Raw genomic sequence first — 27,563 nt, forward strand, 5'->3', positions numbered from 1 at the left:
TTGCCCTTTCTGTCAGGAATATGTCTTCCCAAGCTCCAAAAGAAGAACTTCTAGGATTGCTGCCGCTCTTATGACACACTAAAGGGGAAGACAGAATGCCGTGCAAGAATACATTGAAGACAATAAGATCGATTTAAATCAAATCATTTCAAAAGCAACTTATGGAGCCAGAAATAAGACAGTAAAAAAATAAAGGGACAACAACGATTCATGAAATTCTTACATTTCACTACATAATACACCAAGTAGCGCTTTGTGCAACGAAATAATGAAGGTCATATATTTGGTAATCAAGATTGTTAACAGCATCTGGTCAAAAGCCTTCTACCATCGTCATTTTAAAGAATTCTTAAAGGAAATGGAGACTCGGTATTTAGACCTCCTTCTTCCCAATTAAGTGCGAGGGCTTTCCAAAGGTTGAAAAGTTTGCTTTGTGCTTGAATGAAATAAATACATTTCTAAAGGAAAAAGGCGTTAATCACCCTGAATTAGAGAACGACAAATAGTTGCAAAAAGTTTACTTTATGCTGGATGTAACAGAAAAGTTAAATAAGCTGAATCTTAAATTGCAAGGAAAGGGAAACATAGCCTATGTTTTGGTAGAAGAAATTGGTTTGTTTCTAAGAAAAAATTATTTTTTTTTTTGCAGAAGATATTCAGAGCGTTTATTTTCTTCATTTTCAATGTCTTAATCAGTATCGCGATAAAATCAGTGCAACTTTTGACACGAATTACTTTAGCACAGTTATAAAAAAATAAAAGATGAATTTCTTGACAGACTTGAGCAGTTCAAAACCAACAAAACCATTCAAGCATTCCTGGTACACCGTCTCAACATAAATAGTCACGAAATCTTCATAAACATATATGGAATTGGTGCTGGATCAAATGCAATTGCTCGATTTAAAAAGTAAAGCTTTGTGGGGTACAAAATTTACAGAGTTAAAAAGCAAGTTGGAAGTGTTGTAGGTCCAGAAATGTACGTAACGCAACAAAAATGGAAAGCTTTAAAAGGAATGCCGCGAGTTGATTCTGCGAATATAAAGTGTGGTGAAGAAGTTAGCATTTGGAATGCTGACTGTCTTTGGATCGACATATTCGTGCGAGCAAGCGTTCTGTTGCAGGAATATAATTAAAAGTAAAGTAAGAAGCTAACTAACAAATTAAAAGTTAGAGTCGTGTTTCAAACTAAAAACAAGTTATGAGTCAAATTGATCCAAACTTTCTAAAACCTGCAAAGCCATCGCTCCCATTGCATTTATTTGCTCAATTGTCTTTTTTTTAATTGAAGAATAAATAGTGTGAGTACTATTTATAGTTGGCAGGCGAGAAAAAACTTTTGTGGCTCTTTAAAAACTTTGAAATTTTGTAAATTGTACTTTTTGGCTCTTCCGACTCAGAAGGTTGCCGACCCCTGCCCTAGTCGAACATTCTATAGAATTCTACAGACACATTCAAACCATAAATAAGTATCAAATGAAAAATGTTGTTAGGTCATAGGCTGTAACTTCGTTCAAAAAGGCATACATCTATATAATACATTTAACTTAGAACTGTTCATCATTCGCACAAAACATCAAAGTTGGCAACTCCGTGTGAGTTATTTTTTTCAAATAGATTTTAAGTGAGTTAAAAACTTTTCATTTGGTAATGTTATTCTAGGTTCTATTTTTTTTTCATCTCGCCGAGACTTGAAGTCAATAAAATCAAACTGATAACAAGAACTTAATCGTGTGACAATCTTATTATAATTAATTAAAACATCATTTCTTTAAAATAGCAGCCACTGGGTTGATAATAAAGTTCAATTTCAATGTTTTTACATAGGCTAAGGGTACACGTTTTTTTTTCAATAGCGAATTATGTGTCAATATTTCAGAAGAGGTGGTTGAAGAGATGTTTGAAGGGATGGTTACAGAGGTGTTTGAAGGGGTGGTTGGAGAGTTGGTTGAAGAGATGTTTGAAGAAGAGGTTGGAGAGGTGGTTGAAGAGATGTTTGAAGAAGAGGTTGGAGAGGTGGTTGAAATGCTGGTTGAGAGGTGGGAGTATCGATATAAAAGATTATGTAGGAAAAATACATAATATACTTAATATATAATACTTATATTTATATGTTCATATATTTTAATACCTATACATCGATTACTTTGAAAATAGCTGTACCACAATGGACTTTGGAATGACATTAATTGTTACACAACCAGGCCGTACATTTGTGTCAAGAAATTAGGTTAGTGCTTCTTGTTTTGTATTTTATCGAACTTTGCACGAGCGTTACATGCATTGAAGCTTGTCGTAGTGTTTATAGCCCAACGCGTAAGACGTTCGCCATTCAAGACCTTTCATTTAATTGTCAGATTTGATGTCAGAGTTTTTTTTTTTCCTCTTCAAAATTTTCATCGAACTTGTGAATTTGAGAAATTGCTTAGCTGTGATAGCCAAACGGAAAATAATAACAAGTTACATTTTCGTATTATCATTCAGGAGAAGTGGGAGAATTTAAGATATGTGAGTCATTGAATTTGATTGAATCAATCAATCAGGGCCCATTTAAATATAATATAGAAAACAATATAAATATATATATTGGTGTCAACTTTGTTTTTCTTAAATATCAGGACATTTTTTTTTCAGGATCAACAACCATTCGACCATTTATGACGACCACTGAAGGTATCAGCTAATTCTGTTTTTAGTTACATTAAAATTTAAAACTTATAAGGTTCGAAAGTTCCCCTCTTTGTCTTATTGTAAAGTAGTAATCCTGTTATGAAAAAACAAAAAGTGTGTTGATCAGCTATGTCTTTTCAAAAATTTAGAAATAGTTTTTGAGGTTTTTTTTCAGCACTGCAAAATGAATGCGACCAACAGTTACTAACTTCGTAGGTTTTTTTTTGTTTTTTTTTTAAGCTGCAACGTCGCAACCTGTGGGCATTTGAGACCATTAGCTGGCTGTCTGTACGACGTGACGAAGTGACGAGTTATTGATCTCCATTGCCCACAGCTTGCTACGTAGCAGGTTAGTATTGAGACCGTATAAGTCTCATCGCACTAGGGCACCGTGTTGAGAACTCTATTCTCTGATAACACAGACAAGGAAAGCGGCAGTTCTTCTCAGAGTTTCTCTGTCACCGTACAGAGCCAGCTCCTCATGCAAACCAGCTTTTGTTTCACTCAAATGGCCATGTTTAGGGTGTAGTTTTGCGCACTCGTAAAGGATGTGGTTAACTGTCTCGATGTTGTCCTGACAATGCCTGCAGCGTGAATCGAAGTTTGGTTTAAATTTAGCAAAAAAGGCACCGATTGGACAGTGTCCCGTTCTGTACCTAGCGATTGTCACCTGTTCCTCCCTATTCAGCCGCCACCATTCGTCCGATTTGGAGGGCCCTTTTTTGCCAGACTTCCCGTATTACCGTTTTCCCAGCTCTTACACCATTTATCTCTTGCCCATTCACCCACTATCGCACGCGCCTGCTCAAAAGTCTGCGGCTCGTCCACAGGGTCCAGCTTTGTGCCGAGCTTGGCTAATAAGTCAGCCTTCGGTTACCTTCGACCCCCACGTGTCCAGGTACGTACTGGAAAGTGTTGAAAGCCTTCTCAAGCGAATACACTATACACTATGCCAGCGAACCGCTTATGAAAATAGAAGGTTTAACAGTAATCTGTCGCTAGCTTCAAACTTTAAAGTGACGACTTACAAAGTATAAAAGGGTCTAATTCACCTTATTAGTCAAGTAACATTTCTTTCCCTTGTTTGATATGCCAGACAAAGTAATTATTACCATAATTAATTAACTAATTGGTTAATTTCTTTTTATTGATTCTTGTTTTGTCAGGTCTAAGAACAAAAAAAAAAGTGACATTTCAGCTTGATCCGAAATTATGTGTGAGAGAAATAACGTGTGCAAAGTTTTCGCCAGACAGACAGAGCGAGTTGATATAAACTTGTAAAAAAAATATCTGAATTTCAAGGATTCAGAAATATTTAATTAAATGTTTTTTTTTTTAATTTTCAAAAATTTTTTTTTTACTATACTTAAAATCTTACAGTTGGCAACACTGTCATGGGTTAAGAAGTGTCTCATTCTAGCAGCTCCGTACTTAAGTATGGACGTCAACCCAGGGCCTTAGGGCCACTATTTAAAAAACATACGTTCAAATATATGCATATTTAAAAAAAAATAGAAGTACATTGAGATTGATTTGATAAGCACTAGGGGCGTAGCTGGGAATTTCCCACCATTTTGGGGCCCGGGAGCTTGACCTTTTTGTGGGCCCCTGCATTTTTCGTAATATTTAATATTTAATATAAAAAAAAAAACACTCATTGGGGGCCCCTTCAAGTGGGGGCGCAGGAATATATTCAAATTCTCCCCCTCCTCCCCCACCCTAACTACGCCCATTGATAAGCCCTCTATTTATTTCTTCTAAAATATATATTTGATTGACTTTTAGCTATAAGTATTATTAGTAATAAGTAGACTTTATATTAAAAATTTCAAAAAAAGTGAAGGGCCTCCTTAAAAAATCCTGCTTCCGGGCCTGAACTGACTTGAATCTGGCCCTTGCAGTAGCGACGAATTACAAGATATAAATAAATTGAGAAATAAAAGACCACAGTGATCGGTTAAAAAGATACAAACTTTTTTTGCCTAACGCTTGTTCTAAGTTATACCTTGAGCAAATATTATCCTATACTCTTAAGCGAGCAATTCTTGTATGTATGTATGTATATATATTTATATTTATATATATATATAAATTTTATTTCGAAAACGGCTCTAACGATTTTCTTTAAAAGTTCACGGTATGTGCATAATAGTGAGAAAAAAATTCTCAACTCATTGGCCACATCGGGAAAACTCAAGGTCGACCGTTATATCGGTTTGAAAATGGCTCATTATCGAAAAATTTATTTTGGCTAGAATGTTTTATGAATGAAATTTTCTATATGACGTCAATGGGAAAAAAAACTTGACACCGCTTACGTCACTAGGCTCACAGCAGTACACTAAGACATTTCTTCGCAAACAAGAAAAAGTTTTAATGATTCAATTGGCGTAATTAAACATTTGCGCACCATCTTAATTTACATTGATCCATTATGAAACTATGGAAGAAAAATAATGAAATATCTTTATGTATGATTAGTTATTGTGTTTTAAAGGCTTTATAAATTGTTTACACTTGAATTGCTTACACCCATAGGTAGCTTTTACTTTGTTATTATTTTGCTGGTGAATTATTGCAATGTGTGTAAGCTTCGAAGTCTGCTGTCCAATACCAAAACGTAGGAAATGGTCATAACACAGCTTATCTATGCCTTACTTGCACAATCAGGGCCGGCCCTAACATTTGCGGGGCCCTATGTGAAAAAAATGAGGATTGCGCGTGGACCAGTAAGGGTATTGATAAGGATAATAAGTGAACATAAAGATTTTGTATTAGAAAATAAATTCGTATTTGCATTACATTTTTATTAAATGAAAGCTGACGATGCCGTTTTTTTATATCACGCGTAGGACTGGCGTTTACCATATTGATTGACACCCCAAAGTGACAATTTTGTCTTTTTAAGGACATTTTTATGAGTTTCAGGAGATTTCCAGGAGCTCCTTGAAAACAAGGAGACCACGGGAACCCTATTATAAATTATAATGGTTTAATTTAATAATTTACACCTAGAATTAGCGCGGGGCTTTTGAACCTTCGGGGTCCACCACTGTGACAGCATAGGCCTAGGGCTGGCCCTGATGATATCCAGCTCGCGGTCAACGAATTTTCATCACGCTGCTGCCTTTTTTTAATTTGTTAACCTATAAACCTCGGTAAAACAGAAGTCATGTTCCAAAAGTCACCCAATAAAACCTACTCAGCCCAAAGATCACTGCCATAGACATCCCTTAAAGTGGTAGATAACTTCACATTATCTGGGAAGCATTGAATCAATTGACGCATTGCTTTAAAGAGAGTTTGATATGTGATCATGGATAGTCGTGCTTTTGGACGCCTCCAAGCGAGAGTGTGGCGAAATAAATCGCTCGCCTGTCTACGAAAATCAGTGTCAACCAGTATTCTCTCAACTCATCTATGTGGACCTGAGACATGAGTACTTTATAGAAAGCAACTAAGACTTCTTGAACGACTTCACCAAAGACCACAATACAAACAGCGATATTCTTGCAAAATGGTATGAAATTCGAGTCCGAAGATAAGTGAGGAATGCAGTATTTCCCTTTGCTGTGCAGCCCCAACTGTGACCTACATATTTTGCCACATCCAGGGCAAGCATAACCATTGTCCGCAGGTGGCCGATTTAGATTTTCTTTTCGCCGTCTGCGTTTGTTCTCGGGAGCAGATTTTCTTTTTGTCTCAAATGTGTATCCCGCGGCCTTCGTGAGAGACCTCCAGCTGTCTCGTTCGGAGGCCGCATACAACCAGGTGCTCTCTTCTATGTCAGCCAAGAAAAGTTGACGACTAAGCTGGTCTTTGAAGAATTTCCGTGGAGCGCTTCTGTCACGTCGACCACATTTTAGCTCACAAAAAAAGACTGCCTTTGGCATTCGTTCGTCTCACATACGGGATACGTGCCCTACCCAGTGCAACTGTCGGACCATAAGAAGTCCCTCTATACTGTCCATACCGGCGTTGGCAAGGACATCGCTGGTTGTAGTGCGGGTCCTGCCACCGTATGTCCATGATGGAGCGCAAGCATCTTTAATGAAAGCACTCAAGAAGTCTTAGTTTTTTCTGTAAAGTGTCCATGTCTCAGAGCCATAATGAATATACTAATTGCAGTATTAAATGTCATGAAGTAACCATTTTAGAAGTTATACTGCAAAGACTTTCTTACAAGCCTATAATAGCCCAATAGTTCTACATGAAAGAAGCAATGTAAAACGTTAAGACGTGAGCTGTGGTTTTCTATAGGGACTTTCTATTCTTATCGCCATGTACAATTACATTGAGAACTGAAAGAACTAAAAAGCAACTCTTCGGATTGATAGTGTTTACCCGATAGTTCATTTTCGTAATTACAACAATATTCCCAAAATAACTTCGGGTAAATATCCTTCCTTAACAAATTATTCATCCGAGCGAGGCTCGGTCACCTGATATTACTTTTTAATGCTTGTTAACAGCGCTGTAATTTTTTTTATAATAATTACTAATATCAGGTGACCGAGCCTCGCTCGGATGAATAATTTGTTAAGGAAGGATATTTACCCGAAGTTATTTTGGGAATATTGTTGTAATTACGAAAATGAACTATCGGGTAAACACTATCAATCCGAAGAGTTGCTTTTTAGTTCTTTCAGTTCTCAATGTAATTGTACATGGCGATAAGAATAGAAAGTCCCTATAGAAAACCACAGCTCACGTCTTAACGTTTTACATTGCTTCTTTCATGTAGAACTATTGGGCTATTATAGGCTTGTAAGAAAGTCTTTGCAGTATAACTTCTAAAATGGTTACTTCATGACATTTAATACTGCAATTAGTATATTCATTATGGCTCTGAGACATGGACACTTTACAGAAAAAACTAAGACTTCTTGAGTGCTTTCATTAAAGATGCTTGCGCTCCATCATGGACATACGGTGGCAGGACCCGCACTACAACCAGCGATGTCCTTGCCAACGCCGGTATGGACAGTATAGAGGGACTTCTTATGGTCCGACAGTTGCACTGGGTAGGGCACGTATCCCGTATGTGAGACGAACGAATGCCAAAGGCAGTCTTTTTTTGTGAGCTAAAATGTGGTCGACGTGACAGAAGCGCTCCACGGAAATTCTTCAAAGACCAGCTTAGTCGTCAACTTTTCTTGGCTGACATAGAAGAGAGCACCTGGTTGTATGCGGCCTCCGAACGAGACAGCTGGAGGTCTCTCACGAAGGCCGCGGGATACACATTTGAGACAAAAAGAAAATCTGCTCCCGAGAACAAACGCAGACGGCGAAAAGAAAATCTAAATCGGCCACCTGCGGACAATGGTTATGCTTGCCCTGGATGTGGCAAAATATGTAGGTCACAGTTGGGGCTGCACAGCAAAGGGAAATACTGCATTCCTCACTTATCTTCGGACTCGAATTTCATACCATTTTGCAAGAATATCGCTGTTTGTATTGTGGTCTTTGGTGAAGTCGTTCAAGAAGTCTTAGTTGCTTTCTATAAAGTACTCATGTCTCAGGTCCACATAGATGAGTTGAGAGAATACTGGTTGACACTGATTTTCGTAGACAGGCGAGCGATTTATTTCGCCACACTCTCGCTTGGAGGCGTCCAAAAGCACGACTATCCATGATCACATATCAAACTCTCTTTAAAGCAATGCGTCAATTGATTCAATGCTTCCCAGATAATGTGAAGTTATCTACCACTTTAAGGGATGTCTATGGCAGTGATCTTTGGGCTGAGTAGGTTTTATTGGGTGACTTTTGGAACATGACTTCTGTTTTACCGAGGTTTATAGGTTAACAAATTAAAAAAAGGCAGCAGCGTGATGAAAATTCGTTGACCGCGAGCTGGATATCATCAGGGCCAGCCCTAGGCCTATGCTGTCACAGTGGTGGACCCCGAAGGTTCAAAAGCCCCGCGCTAATTCTAGGTGTAAATTATTAAATTAAACCATTATAATTTATAATAGGGTTCCCGTGGTCTCCTTGTTTTCAAGGAGCTCCTGGAAATCTCCTGAAACTCATAAAAATGTCCTTAAAAAGACAAAATTGTCACTTTGGGGTGTCAATCAATATGGTAAACGCCAGTCCTACGCGTGATATAAAAAAACGGCATCGTCAGCTTTCATTTAATAAAAATGTAATGCAAATACGAATTTATTTTCTAATACAAAATCTTTATGTTCACTTATTATCCTTATCAATACCCTTACTGGTCCACGCGCAATCCTCATTTTTTTCACATAGGGCCCCGCAAATGTTAGGGCCGGCCCTGATTGTGCAAGTAAGGCATAGATAAGCTGTGTTATGACCATTTCCTACGTTTTGGTATTGGACAGCAGACTTCGAAGCTTACACACATTGCAATAATTCACCAGCAAAATAATAACAAAGTAAAAGCTACCTATGGGTGTAAGCAATTCAAGTGTAAACAATTTATAAAGCCTTTAAAACACAATAACTAATCATACATAAAGATATTTCATTATTTTTCTTCCATAGTTTCATAATGGATCAATGTAAATTAAGATGGTGCGCAAATGTTTAATTACGCCAATTGAATCATTAAAACTTTTTCTTGTTTGCGAAGAAATGTCTTAGTGTACTGCTGTGAGCCTAGTGACGTAAGCGGTGTCAAGTTTTTTTTCCCATTGACGTCATATAGAAAATTTCATTCATAAAACATTCTAGCCAAAATAAATTTTTCGATAATGAGCCATTTTCAAACCGATATAACGGTCGACCTTGAGTTTTCCCGATGTGGCCAATGAGTTGAGAATTTTTTTCTCACTATTATGCACATACCGTGAACTTTTAAAGAAAATCGTTAGAGCCGTTTTCGAAATAAAATTTATATATATATATAAATATAAATATATATACATACATACATACAAGAATTGCTCGCTTAAGAGTATAGGATTAGAAAAAAGCGTCCAATCACAAACTCTTTGTATTTCAATTCAGCCCCAAGGTGTGCTGAGAGTGGGTGGCTGTACCATGGAGGATTTTGTTATTTTATAAGCGACGAGACAAAAACTTGGAGTGAAGCACAAGACGTCTGCCGAAACAAAGGGGCGGAACTCGTCAGCGTACATTCACAAGATGAAAATAATTTTCTTTTATATCAGGTACCCATTTTGAGAGAATCGAAATTTAATTATAGTGTTAATTTTAATGCTATATTATGGCATTCATCGGATTGTTCAAAAAAATCATTATTGATTAGTTAATTAGTAATTAAATTAGCACTAGATCTAGGCTAACAATTATAAATCACATTATTATCTCTTTTTTTAAACTATCTATACTGCACTCTCGCATTTATCAGTACCCCACAGCCTCTCGTTCTCTTACATTTATCTGTACCACTCTCTCTCGCTCTCTCTCTCTCTCTCTCTCTCTACCTACCTCAAATATCTGTACCGCACTCTTTCTCTTTGTCACAGTCTTTTCATTTCTCAATTCTGTCTATACAACACACACACACACACTCTGCAACAGCCTCTCTCACCCATATTTCACTTAGTATGTTTCTCTCTCTCTCTCTCTCTATCAATCTATACCCTCACACTTACTGTACATATTCTCTCTCTCTCTCTCGTACTCTCTTTCTCATCTGTACCATACTGACTCTCTCTCTCTCTTACTCTCTTTCTCATCTGTACCATACTGACTCTCTCTCTCTCTCTTCCTCTCTTTCTCATCTGTACCATACTGACTCTCTCTCTCTCTCTCTCTTACTCTCTTTCTCATCTGTACCATACTGACTCTCTCTCTCTCTTCCTCTCTTTCTCATCTGTACCATACTGACTCTCTCTCTCTTTCTCTCTCTCTCTCTCTCTATCAATCTATACCCTCACACTTACTGTACATATTCTCTCTCTCTCTCTCGTACTCTCTTTCTCATCTGTACCATACTGACTCTCTCTCTCTCTTACTCTCTTTCTCATTTGTACCATACTGACTCTCTCTCTCTCTCTTACTCTCTTTCTCATCTGTACCATACTGACTCTCTCTCTCTCTCTCTCTCTCTCTTACTCTCTTTCTCATCTGTACCATACTGACTCTCTCTCTCTCTCTTCCTCTCTTTCTCATCTGTACCATACTGACTCTCTCTCTCTCTCTCTCGCCTCCTCAGTTTCTTACACTCACAATCTATTTTATGTGCAGTATATTCCATTGGAAAGAAAGTTTGCATTCAGTTTTCTTCTTTCAGCTTAGAAGAAGGAATGTTTACCACACGTACTACTGGATAGGACTGTTCAAAAAGACTACAAAAGTTTTTAGGTAAGTAGCTTTCTAGCTCAAATAGTCTATTACAAGTGGGCAAATTACGGTACGCGGGCCATATGCGGCCCGTCGAAGTTTTTTATGCGGACCGCGGAATCAGGTGTGCTTACAAAGTACAATATAAAAATGCAAATATATTTTTTTAAAAAATGTAAATATCTTCAGAAATTATTGAAACATTTGAAGTGGCTAGATAAACATTGTCTCTATTACGTCATTCGTAAAATTTCAAAGTAAACGAATACTATATTCAATAGCACTATTTCGATACATTCAGTCAAGGAGACAAGCGCAGGCCAGTATTTTTTCAATGTTATGAAGAACTGTTTTGAAAGATGGCAAGGTTAACAACTGATGGAGACCGTGCCTTGACTAAGAAAAGCAGGTTTGTAATAAAATAAAAAGCAATAAAGACCAATAGACTCATTACGGGAAAGTTTACACAGAGCTACATTGAATACCAGCCACGTTATTACTATACAAATCTTTATGTTCATATATAGTTTTTGCTTAGGACCGGCTTCAGGCATAGGTAAACGTTGCTGTTGCCGATGGCCTACGGTTGTAGAGGGCCTACGGTTGTAGAGGGCCTACGGTTGTTGAGGGCCTACGGTTGTTGAGCGGTTGTTGAGGGCCTACGGCTGTTGAGGGCCTACGGCTGTTGAGGGACTACGGTTGTTGAGTGGTTGTTGAGGGCCTACGGTTGTTGAGAGCCTCGCACAGGTTATATATTTGGGTATTTTTTTTTAAATTGTTTATTCTATTTTATTTTGGGCAACCAAATTCCCTCCAATTATCTAAGGCCGGCCCTGACTGGCAATTTCTAAAATTAATTGAAGATTTGGAAACAAATCATGCCGATGTTCGGTAACACAGTAGTATCCACTGGCCTACATTAGAAGAATATGGAATCCCAAGGAAGAGATTGCTAGGTTTCTTGAAGGACATTGACTGTGACTTTGTTACTGATATTTTGTTACTAATATTTCTAATGAAGAGTGAAAGACTATGTAAAACTATTGGCGGCAATGCAATTTGTTGTTTGCACATGAAATGTATGTGCATCTTAAATCTTTTCCAACAAAGCTATTCCATTTCCTGAGGCCAGCTAGTGAAATGGTTTAAAAGTACAAGATAAGCTGATTCAGCTCCAGAGGACATACCTCCTAGCAAATTATGACCTGAAAGAGAAGTTCCAGTCAGTTCTTCCGCGGAAGTTTCACGGGAGACAGAAACTGTATATCCATACTTCAAAAAAAAACTTAGCTGCTAAGCTTTCACATCTTTTGGAATTAGGAACCACATTCATCTGTGAACAAACTTTTTTTCTTTTTTTTTTTTTGGGGGGGGGGGGAGAGAATTATCAAGTGTTAGAACAGGTCGATGTGTTTATTGACTGTAATTCATAAATTATGAAAAAGTGTTTTGAGTGCTGGGACAAGTCCCAAAAAGCCGGTGGAGTCTGGGAGCGCATGAGGCGCCCTGACCGCACTTCCCCGTGGTGGAGGCTGTCCACGCCTGAGCAAACTATTATAGCACAGTGCAGGACAGGCCACTGTCCTGTTGGCTCATATTTCTCGCGGCTATGGCCAAATTTTGATTCACGGTGCTCCCGCTGCGGGGAAGAAGAGGAACCGTGCCTCATATTCTGTTTGACTGCCCCAGACTTGCTGATCTCCGTCTCGACAGGTCTGGGAAACCCAAAATTATCGACCTGTATGGCGACATTTATGCACTACGCAAGACAGCAGGGTTTCTGTCCAGGGCTTTTGCAAGAGAGGATTTGAGCCTCTCAAGCCCTCACTCTAATGGACTTTGATGATGATGATGATTGACTGTAATTTGACAGCAGTCACAAGGATAACAACTAATTAATTAGTTCCACGGGTCCGGCACATTATGCACGTGAGCAAACAGTTCTATACTTCACAGACCCAGACTTGCTGATCTCCGTCTCGAAAGGTCTGGGAAAACCAAAAATTATCGACCTGTATGGCGACATTTATGCACTACACAAGACAGCAGGGTTTCTGTCCAGGGCTTTTGCAAGAGAGGATTTGAGCCTCTCAAGCCCTCACTCTAATGGAGTTTGATGATGATGATGATACTTCACTATAAGTGCAACTATACATATGTGGTGAAATAATGTGATGTTAGCAGACCGTGTCAAAATTAACAAATAAATCATTCATAAAATAAGTTCAAGAGAAATTGCTAACTCTTGTTGTAACTCCTCCTTATTTGTTTATTAATAATAATAATAATAATAATAATAATCTTTATTATCCGTAAGGAAATTTGTCTTACAATTTGTGCATTACCAAACAAAAAACATTATAACTATTGCACCCCAATATATATATATATTCAGCCTCCTAGTCCCCAAACTTTTTAATGCGACCCTCGGCGGAAAAAGGTTGCTAACCCAGTGTCTATTTTTTTCATATTTTTAGTTAAGTATTCAAAACGTCTTGAACTATTTTTAGAATTACTTAAAAATGCATAGTAAAGTCCAAAGATATGTAGCTATCACATTGCATGATGCAGGCACATGTACTAAGCATGGGATGCACAAAACCAAGCCATTACTATTTGAACAAAGCTTCAAGCAACTCACTGTCTGTCTGTCTGTCTGTCCGTCTGGTCAAAAGCTGTACACGTTGTTTTCTCCTACACCCACACTCGGATAAATTTGAGGTTTCACGGAATTATTTATTGTACCCGAGAATCACACTAAAAAATTTCCATGATAGATAATATAAAATAGAGCTATTGGAGCATATTTCAAATAGTAGTTGAATTTCCTTTTAGCACAAGTTAGAATAATTTGTTTAATGTATTTGCTATTTAGTAGTAATTGCTATTTTATCATATGAACCTTTGGGATTGATGTTAAGTCTTGCTTCTTCAAAAGTCTCATAGACTTTAAATGCTAATATCTCATAGTCTGTACCATTAACTGTCAGTTGTCTTGATTGTGCAATGAAATGACTGTAAATGATTTGCATCAAGTAATAGTCTAACGACTGACTTCCATAAACAATGATAAGATTATAGGATAGATCTGTGCTGGTTAATCTGTGGGGCGGAAAAAAATCTTAATTAGTCATTTGTAGAAGAAAGAATTGTATGAACTCAAAAACAAAAAAATTGCACACTATTTAAAGTACTGCCAAACTTTACCCATGCTTTATGTCATAGAAGGAAACTATAATTTTGATTCCAGCTCAGGAATATTGGTCCAACATTTGCTGAAAAGTATACACCACATTATCTGTGTCATTCCCTAAGTTGGCTTGGGCTAAGGTTAATTTTGAGTAGACTGAAAAGATAAATGTAAAATCATCAAAGTCTCACTTTGGTTAATTAGTTGTTGATAATTAATTGTTTTGTGTGGTGTCAAAGAAGGGAAATAAATGCTACTTTTTTTTTAGAGATGTCATAGTATATAAAAATAGTTATTTCGTTTATCACGTTTAGTTTCCCAAAATCAAATTAAAATTTTGCATCACTCTTGACAAGTCTATGACAATACATGAATCATTTTAAAAATTAACCAATTAATTAATCAATAAGTGATAATTCATTAATTTTGTTTTATAAAGTAAAAATGGAGGTTATACTTCCAGTCTTTAACTATATTGCCCCCTGATTTTACCTTTTTTGCTTTTATATAAGCTAAGTTTTTATGTTTCATTTTAAGTTTTTATTTTTTATTTTTCACTACTCTGAATCATTAATGTATTCTGTAATTATTATTATTATCATTTTTATTTGACTAGCATCACAAGGTCATAGATTATTTTATAAATGTCAATAAAATAACTTGTAACAAAGGTTTCAATACCTTTATGTTTATTCGCCCTTTTCATATCCGATTCCAGCAACGCGGTCAAAGTTTTCGCAAAGGTGCAAACGTTTCTTATAGGCTTTTGGACGCTTACACTTTTTTTTCTTTTTAATAATCTATAAACATGCACATACATATAAACTATATTTGCATCGTATATCTTTCGTATATCCTTTTCTGTAGTGTTAAGACCAAATACGGGCCCCAGGTACTCGTATAACCTTTAGTCATGTGTAAAGCCTGGCAAGTCATAAGCTTGTCATAATGATTACTAGTCTAGTATGTTTAAGATTATCGGCCGTGTATGTAGTGGTAGGCACTATTTGTTCTCCCGAGTTTATGATGAGATGATCATGAAGCCATCATACAGCGATCATGTCACAATCATACAGCGATCATGTCACAATCATACAGCGATCATGTCACAATCATACAGCGATCATGTCACAATCATACAGCGATCATGTCACAATTATACAGCGAACTAAAGCAGGTAAGAAGACCACCGGTATGTTTATAGTTTCTGTTATGAGTACAAAAAAAAAGAGCATACCCCCCCCCGGGGCACCTCCGTATACCCCGCACCTCTGTATACCCCGCACCTCTGTATACCCCGCACCTCTGCCATTCGTTTTGTAAAAAAAAAAAAAAAAAAAAAAAACCGACGGGTAAAGGTTGTTATATTAATTTAATTGATTTTTTTTTCTGGATCTATAACATTAAAGTGCATTCAATTTCTGTCCTCTTTAGATGGTCAGACGAAAGCCCATTCGACTTTGTGGCTTGGAATGGAGGAGAGATTCAATGGTTCGGTCTTTTATTTCCGCATGTGTGTGCTAGGACTAAATCAGAACATGGTCAGTTCGGTAGTTGAAGTAAACTCTTTTTGGCTTAGTACTAGCATACCATTAGGTTCTTCTCTGTGTTTTTAATACTTTTAATAATATTATTATCTTATCTTTGACGTTACTCCTCTGTACACAATGACTACGTTTTACGTATATCTATCTAGTCATTTATGTTGGAAAATTTTGAAAAAAGTAAATGTTAGTTTTTGGTTCAAATAATACAACATTATGTATACAGTTTTATGGCCAAACGTTACCAATGGACCTCGTTCACCAATCGTAGACAAACAGCATTTAGTCACGTGATCTTATTGATAAAACAACGAAACAAACGGTCACGTGACAACCATCATGACTTAAACATTGAGATCGTAAATTATATAGAAGAGATAGAGCACCACGTGGCTAAATGTTGTTTGTTTACGATTGGTGAATGAGGTCCATTCTCATTATTACTGGATCAACATAACAAACATGGCGGATGATTAAAATAGTACAAAAGTAAAGCTTCCCCTTTCAGAGCTTGTGGTATATAGGGCAGATGATGTAAAGGTCATTTGTTTCAGTGGCCTATGATTAACGAGGGTGTCATGTAGCCAGCACAACGACCAACCGCCTTTACTTTTCCCCAACTAATGTCAGGCACCCATTAGAGATGGGTGGACTCAGAGGCGCCCGAAGATCCCGAAATAAAAAATCCCAGTCTTCACCAGGATTCGAACCCCGGACCCAAGCGCTTTACCGCTCAGCCACTGCGCCTCCAAAATAGTACAAGTAACATGTATTAATTATTTATTAAATTATTTCCTCTTTTATGGAGCTGATGGTATTCAATCATTAGTCATTATACTTTCTTTTTCAAATTTTGATAGTAGTCTTCAAACTTACACAATCCAGTTCTTGTATAACAGTCCAGTCAATTTCTACATAGGAGTCGCGAAAAATGATCAAGATATACTTCTATATATTTATTCAACTGTAATAATAATTATGGCAATGACATCAATTCCGAAGATTAAAGATGAGCAGTGTTTCACATGACTAGTCCAACCCATTTGCGACCGGCATATTTTCCCGCTTTTCATGCAGACAAAGCCGTTTTCCACTGGCGAGATATTTAAGTTTTATTACAGTCTTACGCGCCTGTTTTCAATAATGGCTTTTCTGGAGTCTCAAAGTTGACATTAAACTCTACAAATAAAAAAAAATGAGTGGTGTGCTGGAATACCCGCTCAGATCGCCTGAGCTGTTGTTGTTTCTATGTTTCCAGATTTAGCAGACGTGAAAGTTGTGACTTTGAGATTATGTTTTACAGAAAATTGATATAGGTACGGTATTAGGAAGAAAGCATAAAAGCATTAAAAAAAAACAACACAAAGCTTATATTAAGTATAATTGTATCAGTTTGTTGGGATCAGTCATGTCATTAAATTTGTAATCGATTCAAACTAATCTGTGCGATTACAAATATTTTTACCAACTGTTTTTGTTTAGCGCAATTTCATACTTTTAGCTTTCTCACTACGCTATGACCCTATCAATTATCTGAACCAGTTGGAATGGGTTAAAAGGGGAAGGGGAAGAAGGGGGTATCTAGGTGACTGGATTTTAAATGTTTTATGAAAAAAAAATCAAGTGAGCGACCTGAATTCGAACTGGGGGGCAAAGTCCTCCTCAGCCTTCTCGAGCCAATACGGTAACCACGTGCCAGGGAGATGCTTATGAAAATGGTTTTTTAAATTTATTTACAACTTTTCTTTTTCTACAAACAATGAAGGGGGCTAATTCAAATTATACAACCGTATCTGGCAAGTATAATTTATTTCCTTTGTTTGAGATACCAGACATGTAAAAAGCGATAATTGTGCGACATTTCAGTTTGATCCGAGATTGGGTGTGAGAGAAATAACGTGTACAGACTTTTTACCACACAGACAGACAGAGTTGGTATAAGCTTTGAAAAAACACATGATTTAGGATTTCTATAAGTCAAGACTTTGGCTAAACAAAAAGTAGGAACTTCTGAACACTGTGTAGTGTGTGATAGAAGTAACTGTCCAAAGTCATGTGTCCAGATACAGTGAGGTGAGTACAAAAACTTTTTCTCCAAAGAAAATGTGGCTAAACAAGAGGAAACAATTCAACAGCCTCTTCTTTGACATTCTGCTATGGCGTTGCCCAAGCCAGCACTGCACCCCCAAAGAAGCAGACCGATTGGCTGGTAGTAAGGATGAACTTTAAAAAAAATCCCAGCATCACTGTTAGGAAGTGTCTTGGTTTCCAAAGTCTTCACCTTCACATATTCGCTAGTCTGTTGAACTGTTGGTGAACCACACAAGATCTGTCAACCATCTTTCTCCTTTCCTCTTTGTCCTTTTGCCTTGGATAAAGTTACATTTAATGACAGGCCTGTATATTCTTTGATGATCGCTTTCTCTGTCTTCCTCTTCTTCTTCTTCCTGGTGATGTTCCCTGAAGTGCTGCTGACTAAGAAGAGCGAAGAGAGTTGCTCAAGCCAGCCCCCAAAGAAGCAAACCTATAGACTGGTACTGAGGATAAACTTTAAAAACAAAAATCCCAACAGCGTTGTTAGGGAGAGTGTGTGTGTGTTTCCAAGGTCTTCACCTTCACCGTAGGCCTGTAAACAATATGGCTTAACAATTAGCACGAAGAAAACAATTGTTATGGGACCACCTGCTACAGCACCACCCTCCATCCTTGGGTTTCCAAGGTCTTCTCCTTCACACATTCGCTAGTATGTTGTGCTGTTGGTGAACTACACAAGATCTGTCAACCATCTTTCTCCTTTCCTCTCTGTCCTTTGCCTTGGATAGAGTTGCATTCAATGATAGGCCTCTATATTCTTTGATGTTGTCTTCCCATCGCTTTCTGTCTGCTTCTTCTTCTTCATGGTACTGTTCCCATAAGTGCTGTCTTTGCCAGCTCTGAGGACCTATAAAGTGGCCATATAGTCTGAGTTTACCTATGTTGACAGTGTTTAGCATAGCAGGTCATGGTAAGGTCCAATTGCTGTATTAACCCTTTTGTGCTAATCCTTTCATTGGTGATGCGGTCTTTGGGACACCAAGAATCATTCTGTATCATCTCTAGCAATGGGAACATTCTCAATCTTTGACATAGATCCAAATTCATTCCAGTAAATCATTGATACCCAAAACCAAGGCCCGCAGGCCCCGGGTCATATCCGGATTGTACATTTATCACTAAAATTATACTCAATGTTTTTCAGGAAAAATCTGTTGAGTTTTTATTGCCCACGTCGGTTTAGTTGTGCAACCTGTTTGTAACTACTAATTATTGAGAGAGGAACAACAAGTATGAAAGAGGGGCTCTAAATATACATCGTTTTTACTTGAACATATGATATAATAGGTATCAGTTTCGGACACATGAGTATATTCCTATAAGGGTTGGATTAAAGAATTTCTCCCAGCGATCACTACTGGAGAAATGGCACTTTAACTTCATGTTTATATAAATAGTCTTTGAGCCAGTTGTCTGGGAATCACTTGTCCTCCGGGTTAGGTGTCTAAGTGAACCAATAGTCGCGTACTCCTTTATTTCCGTGTAATTCCGACTGACAAATAACGGTTTTCTGCTGGTGGCAGGTGTGGACCGTATAGAAGCATTAATTACCATTTGACAGCTGCGCGGGGTAGGAGACTTATCCCGCATGGGAGACGACCACATGCAAAAAAAAAAAAAAAAAGGATCTTCTTCGGCGAGCTTAAAGGAGGACGGCGTAACAGAGGTGCCCCACGTAAGCGCCCTCACTGGCATAGAGGAAAGTAGCTGGCTGCAGAGGACCTCTGATAACGACAGTTGGGTAGCTGTCACAAAGGCTGCTGGACAAACATTTGAGACTCAAAGAAAAGCCATTGTTGAAGACAGGTGCAGAAGACGATAAAAAAAAACTTAAATAGACCGCCAGCGGACAACAGCTTTGTCTGCAAAATGTGCGGGGAAATATTCAGGTCGCAACTGGGTTTGCGTAGTTAATAGAATCACGACACTCATTCTTAATCTTCAGTATCGAAGACATTGCTATAATTTTACGCGAAAACTAAAAAAAAATAATAAAATAAAGAAAAGACATTTCCAACATCCCAATAATGAATTAAGTACTACATTCACGGTTTTGAAATAAAGTAGTTTCAGGTCAGTTTCATTTCATTTGTGTATCTTAGGCCCTGGACATAAATTTAGGATATTAAAATGTCCCTAGATTGTATCAAGTTCAATATCACTGAAGTATGAAAACTAAAAGTATGTGTTGTTTTATTTTTTTCTGCAGCTTTGTGGTTTTCATCTAATTGTTCTGAAGCATTTAAATTCATATGCAAGAAGTCAAACAGTTCAGCAGTTACACTTCCTTTTAGGCTTACGACAATAGCTTCAATAACAAACCCAACAGTGCAGTTAGAAAGTGTCTGTCCTAAACGATTTTTCAGCAGAGGTAAAAAAAAAAAAAAGTGTTACTTACAAAATGTCGTGCCAACGAAACAATGCATTTATTACACAACAAGATTTGAATTTTCTGTATGCAATTTAATGTGGTGCATTTTAATTAATTTTTTTTTCTTTTATTCATGAATGTTACAAATTTCTATATTATAAGTTGGCAATAATAAAATACATCCATCCGTTTATTCGAGGGGCGCTACAGCTTATGGAGAGCTCTGGCCTGCTTTAGCACATTACTTCATTCTGCTCTATCCTATGCTATAACTTTCCATGCCTGGACTTTATTAATAAAATATACTTACGGATAATACAAATCCACACACCATGATCACATTACAATAATATACGAGTACATATTCATTGTTATGAGGTATGCTCCAACATACAAATCGAATTTCGTAACATCTCTTAACCAGGGTTGAGTACTGGAAAAAAGCTAATGTCACCCCCCAATTTAAAAAAGGAAAAATCTGACCCAGGAAACTACAGACCCCCAGTATAACTTACCAGCATCACATGTAAAATCCTAGAACACATAATATGTAGCAACATCATAAACCACTTAGACAAACATAATGTCCTCACACCATACCAACATGGCTTTAGGAAATATAGATCATGTGAAACACAACTAATAGGACTAATTGAAGATTTTTCAAAAAGTTTAGATAATAGTGAGCAAATATTTGCTATCTTATTAGATTTTTCCAAGGCTTTTGACAAAGTTTACCACCATAGTTTGCTTAAAAAATTAAACTATTTATGCATTGATGGTCCATTGTAGTGATACCCAAAATACGGCTCGCGGGCCACATCCGACCCGCGACGTGGTTCTATCCGTCCAGCGTAAACATCGGCACAAAGTGTAGAGAATCATCGTCCCTCAAAAAAAAAAAAAAAAGTTGAAAAATGCATCTTTCCCTCTCTTCGATTGACCGGTACCATGGTCTTAAACACCTTAATGTACACATCTTTACTTTTTTTTGTGGAGCCAACATATTAGTTTAGTTTTACAAAGAAAATGTGTCTGTCCAATATTAAACGAACGTATTCAGTACGGCTCAACGTTTGGCATTCGAGGTACAGTCAGTCATGTTGAAATGATAGAGGAACTAGTAGCTATGAGGAGGATGCGTGGCACCACCACGCGAGGACCTGCTCACGTGGGAGTGACCACTGATGGTGCCCTAACTATGGACGGATGTCACATCGGACTGGCATCAAGAGTTACTAGAAAAGTTGTTGAACTGCGGCCTCACCAACAAAATCTCTGTGGCAAGGTTTTGGATCTGGACCATGTGACGTGGTACTAACACTTTTTTTTTTAAATTTAATACATGAAATATATATTTTTTTGACACAGAAATTAAAGCAAGTGTCTCAGCTAAACGACCCCTCATGATTGTGGGATTAGGCAATTTAGGCAATCACGTCATCACGTCACATCTGAATTAACTCAGTTCCAAACTACAATTGAGTTAAATACTTTTTCTTCATGTGTCTATGCTAATATTAGCGCTTTCCAAACGAAATGACAACTCTTCATTCAGCACACGGAAAGGGTGCTCCTTGTCATTTCCCTACCTGCACCATTCCACAACATTATAAACAGCTAAATATGTCTTTGTCATAAGAAAAGAAAATGATCCGGTTCTAAGGCTATTGAAGAATATTTTCATATTTTTGGGTTTTCATTTTTGAAAAAATGAAATCTGTCTTTTCGATAATCCATTTGCGGTGATGTGTCAAATACCCCCGATAGATCTTTAACAGGAACTGATTAACTTGCAAAGTCAGACCCCCCACCTGCTTGAAATTTTCAAGCGATGCAGACAATTGATTTCTAGGTGGTGCTTTTTTTTGTCAGCATAAAATTGTTCAAATCTCCGAAAACCAACGTTAAGGATGATCCCAATGTTTACAAGCACTGATTTGTGTGAACCAACGTCTTCAGTGATGAAACTGACCAAGCCTATGATACATCATCGTTTCACGGGCGAGAATCTCGATTCAGTCCTCAGACTTGACGGCTTATCTTTGCAGCATGATATTCGAGTAATAAACATATAAACAAATAATAAATAAGAACGAGATTCTCGGGATTCTAATCAAAATAGTTTCAAGTCCATTTCATTTCGATTTTTCTTTTCATCTTTTGTGGCCCGCGACACGAGTGACGGAGAATAAAATGGCCCACAGACCGAATTAGGTTGGGCATCGCTGGTCCATTGCATTAGATGATTAAGGATTTTCTGATAGGGAGAGATAGGTAGTTGAGTAGACCAGACCGAAAGGACGCTTGGTGGTAGCTTAGCCGTGCGTAACAGGCCGTCCTAGCCCAGTTCCGATTTGGACACTGTCCAATAGGCGCCTACTTTGGAGTGTTTAGGGAGAAATACGACAAACGGTGCCGCCACTGCGTCGAGGACGACGAAACAGTAAATCGAATTCTTTACGAATGTCGAATTTTGCGTGAGGGAGGATTGGGACAAGGATTTGTGCGGCATTAGATCTGTCCCTGTACGGGGATAAGGTGACCTTACAACTCACTGCCCGCTTCCTCTCCTGTGCTCTAAGGGAGTAATTCTGAGCATGGTTCTCTACCATGGGGTTTCTGATTTGATAGGGAGAGAAAAAAATGTAATAGTAGATGGCTCTAAATCAACACCAATAACAGTAAACGCAGCTGTACCTCAAGGAACAGTCTTAGGTCCACTACTATTTTTAATTGACATAAATGATTTATCTAATTGCATTAGTTCAGGAACAAAAGTTAGATTATTTGCAGTCGATAAATTCTATAAATCAAATAAGAACATAAAACTAAAATGTTATTTAACCTTGGTTAGGCCAATAATAGAATATGCATCCTCTGTTTGGGACCCCTCAACTCAAGAAAACATTAAGAAACTGAAACAGACACAAAATAGAGCAGTGAGATTCATAACAAACGAATATTCACATTTGACTAGAGTAGCACTTTTAGTAAAATCACTAAATTTAGAAAGCCTTCAGGACAGAAGACTCAAAAGTAAAGTAGCAATCATACATAAAACACTGAACCATAATCTTCAAATACAAAAACAAAACCTAATGAAATACCCAGAAATACACAAAGCTAAAGGCACATTCCTCGTCCCATATGCTAGGACAAATTTTTACAAATGCTCCTTCTTCCCTAGTGCTATTAGAGCATGGAATGGGTTGCATGAACTAGCCAGAAAAACCAGTGACTTGGCAGAATTCAGGTCATTGCTTGATATGCATGACTAAATGCATGACGCGTAGGACGTAATCATCTTCTTTTTTTGAAGTAACGTCTGTATTATATAAGATAAGAACATAATCTGACTCTAACGAGCTGTCAGTTACTATATTATATAAGATAAGAACATAATTTGACTCTGACGAGCTGTAAGTAACTATATCAACTTTAAGGTTTTGATTTGTAACGCTGGTGTAATAAGGTCAAATTAATCATTCAGCTATTTATGTAGAGATGGCGCTGGTTTGGGAGTCGGGGGCATAACGGTGAACCATAGGCCAGCGCACAATCAAGGATGGTAAATAGACAAACTTAACACGTTCACTTTTTAAAGTGTTTATGACTTTAATTTAAAAGATTAAACATTTAATGGATGAAAATGTCGCGAGAAGAGAAATAATATTAGAGTGGAAAGAAATTATTAAAATCTAAGTGATAATATGTATAGATAGATAGATAGATAGATAGATAGATAGATAGATAGATAGATAGATAGATAGATAGATAGATAGATAGATAGATAGATAGATAGATAGATAGATAGATAGATAGATAGATAGATAGATAGATAGATAGATAGATAGATAGATAGATAGATAGATAGATAGATAGATAGATAGATAGATAGATAGATAGATAGATAGATAGATAGATAGATAGATAGATAGATAGATAGATAGATAGATAGATAGATAGATAGATAGATAGATAGATAGATAGATAGATAGATAGATAGATAGATAGATAGATAGATAGATAGATAGATAGATAGATAGATAGATAGATAGATAGATAGATAGATAGATAGATAGATAGATAGATAGATAGATAGATAGATAGATAGATAGATAGATAGATAGATAGATAGATAGATAGATAGATAGATAGATAGATAGATAGATAGATAGATAGATAGATAGATAGATAGATAGATAGATAGATAGATAGATAGATAGATAGATAGATAGATAGATAGATAGATAGATAGATAGATAGATAGATAGATAGATAGATAGATAGATAGATAGATAGATAGATAGATAGATAGATAGATAGATAGATAGATAGATAGATAGATAGATAGATAGATAGATAGATAGATAGATAGATAGATAGATAGATAGATAGATAGATAGATAGATAGATAGATAGATAGATAGATAGATAGATAGATAGATAGATAGATAGATAGATAGATAGATAGATAGATAGATAGATAGATAGATAGATAGATAGATAGATAGATAGATAGATAGATAGATAGATAGATAGATAGATAGATAGATAGATAGATAGATAGATAGATAGATAGATAGATAGATAGATAGATAGATAGATAGATAGATAGATAGATAGATAGATAGATAGATAGATAGATAGATAGATAGATAGATAGATAGATAGATAGATAGATAGATAGATAGATAGATAGATAGATAGATAGATAGATAGATAGATAGATAGATAGATAGATAGATAGATAGATAGATAGATAGATAGATAGATAGATAGATAGATAGATAGATAGATAGATAGATAGATAGATAGATAGATAGATAGATAGATAGATAGATAGATAGATAGATAGATAGATAGATAGATAGATAGATAGATAGATAGATAGATAGATAGATAGATAGATAGATAGATAGATAGATAGATAGATAGATAGATAGATAGATAGATAGATAGATAGATAGATAGATAGATAGATAGATAGATAGATAGATAGATAGATAGATAGATAGATAGATAGATAGATAGATAGATAGATAGATAGATAGATAGATAGATAGATAGATAGATAGATAGATAGATAGATAGATAGATAGATAGATAGATAGATAGATGGATAGATAGATAGATAGATAGATAGATAGATAGATAGATAGATAGATAGATAGATAGATGGATAGATAGATAGATAGATAGATAGATAGACCGAAACTCCGCAAGACCATAAGGGATGGCAGCGGGCAGTATATGAACTCGAACGACAGTCCAGAGCGCATACCAAATGAACTGTCACCTGAGTTATATGAACACGTTTCAATCTATTTCTGTCTGTATTACTATACGTCATAACTGTTACGTTATATAGGTCAACAAGAAACAGAAATTATTCTATTGGAGTTTATTGTTATTAAAGAGAATCCAAGCAGATTAGTTAAAGACTCAAGTGGCAATTTTTATCTTATAAATCTGGAAATAAATTTGATCGTTCAACGTTATATTCCCCACGTCCTAGATAGCCCCAAGCAGAAACCAGTACCACAGCTGGAGACCCTACAACTTTGTGTGGTGCTTACAGAGATGCTCTATATTTTTCACACTGGGCCGCATAAACATCACACATGTGTGTCATGGGCCGAGTTACCGACTAATATATAGTAGTAAGTAAAGTTCCCCTTTCAGACCTTGAGGTCTATAGAGCAAAAAATGTAAAGGTCATCTGATTCTTTGGACTACAATTAAACGAGGGTGTCATGTGGTCAGCACAACGACCAACCGACTTTACTTTTCCCCATTTAATGCTAGGTACCCAAAAGAGCTGGGCGGACTCAAAGGCTCCAAAGATTCCGAAAAAGAAAATCCCAGTCTTCATCGGGATTCGAACCCCGGACCCAGGTTTGAAAGCCAAGCGCTTTACCGCTCAGCCACAGAGCCGACTAATATCGTTTGGTTAAATGACGCCAATCCACAGTGCATCATTATGCGCTTTGGGCAGAGATTTGATATATTCCACGGACTGAAGTATATGTATGTATACCTTAGTAAAAAAAATTGCGTTATGGTTATGGGAGCTTAAGCCAAAACAATATAATCACTAAGCACATTAAAATCTAATCCCAATCTACTCACAAGCTTCCTCTTCTATTTCCTCGTTCTCATTATTAAGTTGGAGCGTTCGTATGACTAGACCAGTATCTGAGATGAATTGTGCAGTGGTTCCCAAATCAGGCATCACTCCATTTACTTTTCTTTCTATAGGGGTGTTTTGGGCCTAAGGTCTCGTTCGGGCCTCTTGATAAAGAATGCAGTTTTGAAGGACATGGTCAGCATTCTCTGATGACACTCCTCGACTATTTCGTTAGTGCCAATTTCGAGCTTCCAGAACCTATGGTGTCTCATTTTGTTGTGTCCGGTTTTGAGGCGAGAGATTAGACGTTGATCATACTACTTACAATCCAATAATAATCTCTTCACAATCGAATCATAATCTAATTGCAGATGACGTCAGCAAATGTGTTTACATTGGAGGATACCATGACAAAAGTCTATTAACGTGGGACGAAGCCAAAGAAACTTGCAGCAACATGTCCTCTCTAACAAAGGTGCAGCTTGCAAGCATAACCAGCGCTGAAGAGCAAGGTGATTTTAAGTTCAGAATTAGAGTGTTGAGTACATTTACTAAAGAAAGGTTATACTAGGTGTAATTAGTTTGGATTAGTCATGTAATGAAATTTGCAATAGAGCTAGACTAGTGATGGACAAACTTCGGCCAACTCTGGTACACAGAATGGTTTATTCCTGCGAGCGTTACGTTTTGTAGAAATGATTGAAAAAAAATGTAAAAAATGTCTCTTATAATTAACAATTTCCAGATTTTTTTTAATGAATTGAAACATACGACTAATATTGATTTACATTTGTATGATTCAATATAGCAACAAGACTTGTTTCGCACAAAAATTCGGTGATAAGATTTAGCAAAGTTGAGAGTAGAGATTAAACTACAATCCTTAGGGTAAAACTTCAGATTATAAAAGGGCGCTGCTGTATCATGTACAGCCTAGGATATACAGGTTTCTGTGACCCAAGATCGATGAGGGTGACATGTGGCCAGTATAACGACTAACCGCCTTTTCTTTTCCCTAACTAATGTCAGGCAATCAATATAGCTGGGTAGACTCAGAGGCGCCCAGTCCTTATAGGGACTCGAAACCAAGAGGCACCGTTTCGGAATTCAAGAGCTTCACCACTAAGCCACTGCACATCACGTAATTAAGAACCTAGCCTTTCTGTTATTACAACCATTCAGCTTTGCTAGAACAAAAGTGTACAAATTCTCCTTCTTCCTTAGCACTATTAGAGCATGGAATGGGTTGCCTGAGCTAGCCAGGAAAACCAGTGACGTGGCAGA

The 27,563-nt window shown here is 37.1% G+C and overlaps 1 protein-coding gene across 1 annotated transcript in view; it reads left to right on the top strand.

Annotated features, from left to right (window-relative positions):
* LOC106053110 (macrophage mannose receptor 1-like) overlaps positions 1–27,563 on the top strand; it is a 53,096-nt gene that overhangs the window by 16,255 nt on the left and 9,278 nt on the right. Inside the window, exons 11-17 of the mRNA XM_056004422.1 lie at positions 2,158–2,230; positions 2,635–2,673; positions 9,646–9,809; positions 10,898–10,968; positions 15,572–15,678; positions 19,985–20,146; positions 26,651–26,791. Of these exons, the coding sequence (XP_055860397.1) occupies positions 2,158–2,230; positions 2,635–2,673; positions 9,646–9,809; positions 10,898–10,968; positions 15,572–15,678; positions 19,985–20,146; positions 26,651–26,791 (757 nt within the window). The remainder of the gene's footprint in view (positions 1–2,157; positions 2,231–2,634; positions 2,674–9,645; positions 9,810–10,897; positions 10,969–15,571; positions 15,679–19,984; positions 20,147–26,650; positions 26,792–27,563) is intronic.

Source organism: Biomphalaria glabrata, chromosome 11 (assembly GCF_947242115.1).
Source record: "Biomphalaria glabrata chromosome 11, xgBioGlab47.1, whole genome shotgun sequence".
Classification (NCBI taxonomy): domain Eukaryota; kingdom Metazoa; phylum Mollusca; class Gastropoda; family Planorbidae; genus Biomphalaria; species Biomphalaria glabrata.